The following is an 8,858-nucleotide window of genomic DNA, read 5'->3' on the forward strand; positions in this document are numbered from 1 at the left end:
GGATGTCTGCCAAAAAACAACCTTATAATAGGTACATGTATGTTTTCAGGATGCCCCCACGAGGGTGTTTGATGATGGCTAGGGTTTCAAACTCTGTAGAAGATTATGGTATATAGTGAATGATTACTACATTGTAATCTATTCATGGAAGATGCAACATGGCCCGGGCGATGATAAATATTTTGGAAAATGAAAATAGAAATGAAATAGTGGAAAATGGTTGTGTGAATCGTCTTGATGCAAATATTCTATTCAACTCTCTTTAATAATTTTTGTCTCACCTGCATAGTAGAGTGAGAATATAGGCGCCGCTTTTCTGACGACGACGGCGTCAACACCAAGTCTTAACCGAAGGATAAGTTTTTGAAATGACAGCATAACTAATAGAAAGTATATGGACCTAGGTCGAAACATGGCTATAAGGTTAATCAAGTGTTACTGAACATCCTGCCTGAGGTTCATGTCTCATGACCAAGATCAAAGGTCATTTAGGGTCAATGAACTTACCATGCTGGGGGAATCAACATCAAAATCTTAAAGGTATTGTTTAACTTTGCGAGCAGCCGATTTAAAAAATTCTCAAACCAAGATGAAACATGTGTACAAGTGCATGTATTAGAACTAATAAACCCTGAAAACAACCATTATTGAGAATGAAAAGCTTAAACTACAAGGCAAACCCCGATTTTGTAAATAGATGTCTATAAGATGCCTACATATAAATAGTACACATAACTGTATGGGATAAAATTAAGATGGTGTTTCCGGTCACTTTATATTTCAATTTTTGAAGCACTAAATAATGATTTTCGAACGCAATTTTTTCAGGGCTTCATTTTTGTAACATATCACAGACACAGATGACAAGTGTGACCTTCTAGCTCAGATATTTTTAAAGTCAATCCAATGTTAACCAATCACTTTAACCTAAGGTTAATTTTTTGAAATGTCATCATAACTTATAATGTAATATTATATAATAAAATATATGGACCTAGGCCTACATGTAGTTCATGAAACTTGGACATAAGGTTAATCAAGTATTACTGAACATCCTGCATGAGGTTCACGTCACATGACCAAGGTCAAAGGTCATTTAGGGTCAATGAACTTTGGCCGAATTGGGGGTATCTGTTGAATTACCATAATAACTTTGAAAGTTTATGGATCTGATTCATGAAACACTTAGACATAATAATAATCAAGTATCACTGAACATCATGGGCAAGTTTCAGGTCACATGATTAAGGTTAAAAGTCATTTAGGGTCAATTTGGCGAAAATGTTAAGAGTGAACTACAGCATTTTGGGGGCTATGAAAATATATTACTTCTTAATGATCAGTATTATACATTCTGACCAAATAGGACATACAGGTGTAACTTGTATTATGTGCATGTGTATGACCTACGGAAGTGATGTCCTGTCTTTTCTTATACTTTAATATTATATTTCTTTTGCCAAGCTCTTCAGGTACATGCACATGTATACTGCATAAAGAGTGTATCAAGGACTAATAATAATAATAGTAATAACGCATTTCTGGTATAGCACATATCACATGTCATAACATCCCTATGCACTTCCAAAGAACTTGGATTTTATTACCCTGGCTTTAGCCCTGCAGCCTTTTACAGCGCGGTGGCATTTCATGGAATAAATTCCTGCCAGGTACATTGTACGTGTACCCATTCACTTCACCTGGGTTGAGTGCAGTTCATGTGGATGAATTACTTGCTGAAGGAAATTATGCCATGGATTGATTTGTTCTAAAGATTATTCGATCATGGTGCTTTTTGAATATCCCAATAATCATTTCATCTCACTCCATTTGACAGGATCCAACAGATTCAGCTCTTAGGCCGAGATCTCCGAGGACCAGAACATGATAAGCTGTGGAACCAACTCGAGGCTGAAATCCATCTTCACAGACACAAGACGGTGATACGAGCCTGTAGAGGGCGCCGTGCAACCAGGAGGCACGTGCCACAGCCTGAGGGTCATGTGAGTATAGACTTTTATTCAGAATTTTTTGAGTTCAAGTGCATACTCATGAGATTTTTAACACACAAAGGTAGTGGTTATCTGATATTAGTGTTCGTCTCATTTTTTTTTAAGGGGGGTGGGGGCGAGTAATGTTATAAAAAAAATACATGTACATGTAGTCTCTCAGCATTTCGAACCATATTACATTCACAAGTTTATGGAATCCATATCCCTATCCTCATTGGTATTTATTTTTTATTTTTTAGTCATTAATGAAGGAATTTTAATAAAGACAACGTAATATGGTTGACTAGTTTATTGCATTGATAATTTCACATTCATCCCCCAAAACAGTTTTTTACAAATGCATGTACTGTATGCTGTCTTGAATAGCATGAATACGGTTCATGTACTGTATGTGGAAATAAGCAATGATATCTGTGGCCTGTATCACTAAGCGCTAAGATGCGTCTTAAGCATCCATAAGTCCGGTTATAGGACTTAGTGTAAGATGCATCTTAGCGGGAGTTTCACAAAGACCACTAAGACGCGTACCGTACTTAGTACCCATTTAACTAAGTTGCATACAAAGCGTAGCCTACGTCTCGTCGAGACGAGACGTAGGAACTGTTCTTAGTGTAATGTCATGTTTCCTAGTGGCCACAAACTGGGAGCGCTTCGATTTCGACCCTTTGAAAGTCCTTGCTTCTTTTTCTAGGCGTTTCCTAAATTTTTTTGAGGCGAATGCATATTGTTATTAATTTATTTTTATGAATTGCCCAACATCATGTCATTGCCTGTCTGTACACTACCAAATATGTTTATAGTAGAGAGAGGGGGGGTAATGAACACTATTTTTTGTACTCAACCCCCCCCCTCCTCCCTTGAGAAAAAACAAAAAGGTAAAATTTTGGTTAATCTTTTGTTTTCGTCGAGGTATCAAATACAACTTCCACTGCATACATTTCACTTTCAATATTTTACTTCTATTTTGTCTTAAGAAAAAGGTTAATACCATACCTTCCCCATTATCCTCCTACAGTACGGTACCGTAGTCAAAATTATGTTAAAGTGACATAATAATTCCTCCTCTCACTTTTTAGTCGCAGACGATGCAGACGAAAACTTGTGGGAAATTACTACTTTTTATCTTCACACAAGGTCGTAGGACACAAAATTAGGCTTCGTAGACTCAAAATCCAGACGTTTTATTGTTGAAGACGCGTCGCACACAGGACTTAGTAAAGAACAGTTTAGTGGAACTGACGCACCAACAGGACGTCAGTAAGACCGGTCTTAGTGTATGACGCATCGCAGCGACACTAAGTCCCGTTACACTAAGTACTGTTTAGTGAAACAGGCCCCTGTTGTCACTTGCACTTGTTACATCTATTTGACATGCTTATAAATCACTTTGTTTTCATACAGGAAGCTGCTATCAACAATCGAGGTGTTGGTGATATAAGAACTGTCACATTGGTTAAAGAACCTGAGGAAGGCCTAGGGATGTCTATTACGGTATGTACAGTTATTACTAAGAACATCTACCTTATGACCCGACTGGTCTACGACTGGCTCGCGACTGAGTGAGGGAAGATGTGATGGCACAGCTCTTGTCAGCTTGAGGGTCGCAGACCCTCATAGACAAATCGCAAATTGTCATAGAAAAATCGCAAGGAAAATCGTAAGGATCTGACGTGTTTAGTCCTGACAACTAGATCGCAGCTCAATCCATCTTCCAGCCAATCATACAACAGAATACCGCTGCGTACATGATATGCAATGCACGTTGCATATGCAGTAGTAAGCGTCATTTTCTCAGTTGCTTTGTCAAAAAGCAAAAGGCACATTCGTGAGTCTCAGACAGCATAGTAGTCGGACCGTAATTAAGGTTTGCGGTGTCGAGGCTTATGACTACCTTGCGATTCATCACCCCTCACTCAGTCGCAGACCAGTCAGGTCATAACGTGTGTAGTGGCCTTAACATAATTTTTTTCATCATATTGAAATATTCAATGTACAAAGCTGTGTGTTTGTCTTTGTGACTACATTCATGGACAGGAATAACTAGAATAAGTAAGCGTAGTCATATGTTGCAAATGTTGCAGGTCAAATTACCCCTTAAGTTTTTCCCAATGCCCATTTTCTATTTTCATGAGACCTGGCACCCACATTTTTCCTTTAGTGAATACGTGTAAGACATACTTTTCAAATGTTTCAGAAACTACATAGCCATGGGAATGGTACGTTATGGAACTGCTGATGGCCATTGCTCATTTGATTTGGCACCCACATTGGTCCAACAGGAAAGACTGATTCAAAATGCAGTAATTTGATGTTTACAAAACAGCCTTGCCATGGTAATGGCATATTATTAGAACCATCGTCATATCATGGCTGGGGTGTAATCGCCTTCAGTGATACTAATAGTTTGAAACTTGAATTGTATGATGCAAGGTATCCCTCTAAGCATCATAAGTTGGAGAGATGAGTCCCAAGATGTCTAGACACTTTGAAAGCTGTTGCTGATCTTTTGCTCATACCCGGGCATCATACCTGAAAGAGGCTTCATGATGCAATAAAAAAATCATGTACTTATATTTCCCCTTCCATCTTCTTTCCCTACAGGGTGGTAAGGAACACGGTGTTCCCATCCTGATCTCTGAGATACATCCCAACCTCCCTGCCGACAGGTGCCAAGAGCTGTACGTAGGTGATGCCATCCTATCTGTCAACGGGATCAATCTCCTGGACATGAAGCATGCTGATGCTGTAGACATACTCTCACAACAGGTATATCCAAGACCGGGGCCCTGTTTCATAAAGATTTGTTACAGTATAACAAATTTAGCATCAGCCAATCAGATTGGAGGATTTCAGTAGCTTTTAACTTTTTATTGCAAATGTGTGTTTACAAGTTTTGTGGAACGGGCCCCTGGTCCCTGTCTCACACTTAATTTTTTAGTTGAATGATGGGAATCTTGTAGATTAATCAAATTTAAGTTTGATTTAATTCATTGCAACTATTTGGCAGATTGGGTTCTGAGGAGCTCTTTATGGAGCATGCTGTTAATGATTTTTACAGACACCTTTGATCTTTACTTGATATGATGCCCAATAAGGTTTTCTGTTGCTTGATCACAATATGCAAATTTTCCCTATATATTATAACCATTATAAAACCCCTGCCATTATTTTCATTTGAAGTCTAGCACCACAAAACTACCGTAACATCATAAGAAACTAATAACACAACTTTAGTTAAGCACTGAGAGACAACATTTTCTGCTTGTTCATTACCATTTGATGGCCTTCACCACTTTGCCTGAAGGAGAATGTTCAAGGATTAATGCGCTCTACCAAATGACTATTGGATTTGATTTAGAGTTTACCAATGTTTTCAAGCAAACTGATTTTGTTTTCATTGTTCAAAGGTGATTCAGAGAAGATTCAACTTAATAGGCTTTACATAAAATGCGGTAAATTATAAATTCCCTGCGAGTTTTCATAGTAATTTAACCCTAAAAAAGTTGGTTATTTGGAGACATCTCACAAGGGGGGGGGGGGCTGATTCATCCCCCCTGAGATCTCGGCCTATATGAATAATTTTTCTATAGCAATTTGCAAAGTGAGCTCTGCTGCTATATTGAATCGCAGGTGAGACTGCCAGAGGCGCTCCACTTGTTCATTCTTTCTACTCCATAATCTTTTTTGTTTTAATCATAGGATGGCGAGATCAAGCTCAAGGTCCAGTTTGTGGCTCCAGATTCAGACAGCGACGATGACGAAGATGATGATGACGATGACGAGGAGTATGAAGATGATGAGGAAGCTTTCATGGAGAATGGGTACAGGTATGATCTGTGATATACATACTGTGGCGTGAAATAATAACCCATTGGCTACTGGAACCGAGTGGCACCTCTATAAAGCTGTATCCAACAGGTTAATTACGTTGTGAGGGGAAAGTGAAGACAATTTGAGAGTTTCATATTATACCCCTTTCATACTGTGCCGAAGAGATGTCAGTGCGAAAGGGTGCATTTTTTCTTCACTGGGGAAGTATGGAATGCGTGCCAGAGAAGTTTACTGGCAAAGTTCACCTGGGAAAAATGAAGAGGCCAGTTTGAAAGGGGTATTAGATGCACACAAGTATCCTTCTTGTTTTTAATGTCACTCCTTCACGTTAATCCTGAGAGATTGATCAACAAAGATGGACTCAATACCAACATTACTCGCTGTGTTTTTCTTTTTAAAGTGATTACTTTGGATCTCACTTGTAGTTGTACCGATTAAAAAGTGGCTGTAGACTCTGGGAAAAAGCAATTAGGCAATACAGCTTCCAAAATTTTGGCCATTGATGTCACATGTTATGAAGTGTCAAGATATGATGTAAAAAGTGGATAGGCCTAGAAGGGTTGCAATAGGGTTTTATATATATATATATATATAAGGTTTAAGGTTGGGTTTTGGATAAGGTATAGTGTTAACTCCAGGGTTGAAGGTACATGTAGTCGTACGATAATAGTGTGTGGAATGTATAGTGAAGCAATTGTTGCTGGAGCAAGTGTCGGGGAACCAGAAATACACAGACTAGTATTTGGTCTGTCTAGTACTGAAACTGCATGTAATGAATCAATCCTGGAAAATGTAGTGTTTTTTGTTCTGGAATTGTACAACTATAAACTCCTGTGTCTCCAGGTTTCATGAGGCAACCATTCTTAATCTGCATTATTGATTTTCTACAAGGATTTATACTCATCTCCCATTTCCTTAGCAGATACAGATCAGCTTCCGAGGAGACGATACCGAATGGACAAGATGAGAAGCTCCCTCAACAGCAAGGTGCAGTCAACAAGACACCGCAGAGGACACCTCACGCTGGGCCCAGGCAGGATGCTAGCACCAATACCTCCACCTCATCCACAGTAGCCACAAATGCACCAACATCTGATCAACACCAGGAGATTGTCCAACAGGATCAAGGTTCATCTCCAGGAAAGCCACCTCAAGTATCGAGTCCTCCCTCAGGAACTCCTGAAGAGAACGCTAAGGACGTTCCTTTAACGCCACAAAAGCAGCCGGAGGTTTCATCACCTTCAACTCCTACAACAGCCACCACGCAGGATGGAGAAAAGGAGATGTCGAGTGTGCCAGAAGCAGAACGGGTAAAGTCTTCGGAGGCATCTCCAGCGATGTCTGCACAGTCTGCAACAAGTGCAGCATCGGAAGGTCCAAATATACCAACCAGTCCTTCAAATGATGGCTCTGGCAAATCCACTGGGACCACCAATTCGCCCATGATGAACGTTGGCACCATGGCTGCGCATGCCATCCAGACATTTGGTGGGTATAGCGAAGAGGATGGCAGTGAACATGTCTTCTCTGGCTAGATTCTGCTGGCCATTGTTGGGTGGACATGGAAGACTGAGACATATCTTGTGTGTATTCCTTGAACTGTTATCAACCAGGATGTCATTCCAGTCATCTACAGTGCAAGGGGCTTATGGTCAAACTCATTGTAGAATTTAGTATGGAGATCATTGCAAAGCTTTATAATATATTTGAAATCATTCTAATAATGCTAGTTTTATGTGTTGAAAAATTGTTGACTGAGCCACAATTGATTGTGGATTTCCTAGTAAGTATTGGCAAGTGTTTTTTCAGGTCTGTGTATTAATAGGGGAAAAATAAGAAATCTGATTATGAAAGTAATTTAATTTTTATCAATGTAGTCAGGTAGGGGACGGATTATTAGATTCTATCAAAAGGTCAAAGTATCATAGACATTTTAAGAAAACAGACTATTCTTTATCAAATTGTAATATCTCATTTAATGATGAAATATTATGTTTCTTATTTATTCATTTATTATAGTTACCTGCAACTCGATGTCTAGAGATTTTTTTTTTTGCCAAACAGATCATTTTATTTATTACTTTGTTTGAAAAGGGATGATTTTAAATCACACAGCTCAGAGAGCTACATCAATTGCATTCAAAGTTTTTAAGAATTATTTTTAAAGTTTTACCTCATTTTATGATTATACTGTATGGAGCTAACTCAAAATAGCACTTTAGATTTTCTTTCAACTCTTTTACACTTGTATCATTTTGTGCCTTGATTTGAAATATAATTTCTACGCAACAAAGGCCGCAATTTATATTAAATCATAATGGAAATATGAATGCAAAAAATGGTCCAGTAAGTGTATTGGTATAAGAATATGTTTATGTGCTGCTTTAATAAATGTAGAAATAAGAATGGGCAATATGATGTTTTGGTATTGGTTTCAAAGTGATATTTTGGAGTTGATGTAAGAAAAAAAAAACCTTCATTGTTAAACAATTCCTAGTAGACGGACTCTACCCTGCAAATTAAAAAGAAATATGTGTATGTACAGCAAATATACATGTTTTATTTGTTAGGAATAAGTGAAGCTCAAAAGTATGTAATTCTGGAATTTAATTGCTTCAGTTTCTTTCGCATACAGCACCTTTGAATTTTTTTTTATATATATAGAAAATGGCACTGTACAAATTCTGTTTATCATCTTCATCACCATCATCGTCATATCAATTTTAATACCGTCCATATATCCACATTTTTAGCATTGCTGTTCTGTCATGCCCATTAAAGCCTTGATAACTTTTGTTTCTTCTTTTGGAATATCTTTGATTTGTGTATTCATATGCTTTTTGTGTAAGAAATAATTTTCAAGAGGCTTCTTAGAAATGTACAGCATATTCGATCAAAACACTGTGCAGTGTTTCATTATTTTTGTAGTAAAAAAAGTGAATGCATTACAATTGTAAAGTACATTTCTACATGTATTGTAGTTGTATCAATCTTTCATTATGATAATCTTTGGTT

At 38.0% G+C, this 8,858-nt stretch overlaps 1 protein-coding gene across 1 annotated transcript; it reads left to right on the plus strand.

Moving 5' to 3' along the window:
- Positions 1-1,811: 1,811 nt before the first annotated feature.
- On the plus strand, positions 1,812-8,039 carry LOC121412985 (Golgi-associated PDZ and coiled-coil motif-containing protein-like; the record flags this gene model as incomplete). The annotated part of the gene is made up of 5 exons (XM_041605749.1): positions 1,812-2,003; positions 3,414-3,503; positions 4,614-4,778; positions 5,712-5,839; positions 6,763-8,039. Coding segments are annotated over 5 exons (1,191 nt in total), but the record flags the coding sequence as incomplete, so codon positions are not given.
- Positions 8,040-8,858: the final 819 nt, after the last annotated feature.

Source organism: Lytechinus variegatus, chromosome 4, assembly GCF_018143015.1.
Source record: "Lytechinus variegatus isolate NC3 chromosome 4, Lvar_3.0, whole genome shotgun sequence".
In the NCBI taxonomy this organism is placed as follows: domain Eukaryota; kingdom Metazoa; phylum Echinodermata; class Echinoidea; order Temnopleuroida; family Toxopneustidae; genus Lytechinus; species Lytechinus variegatus.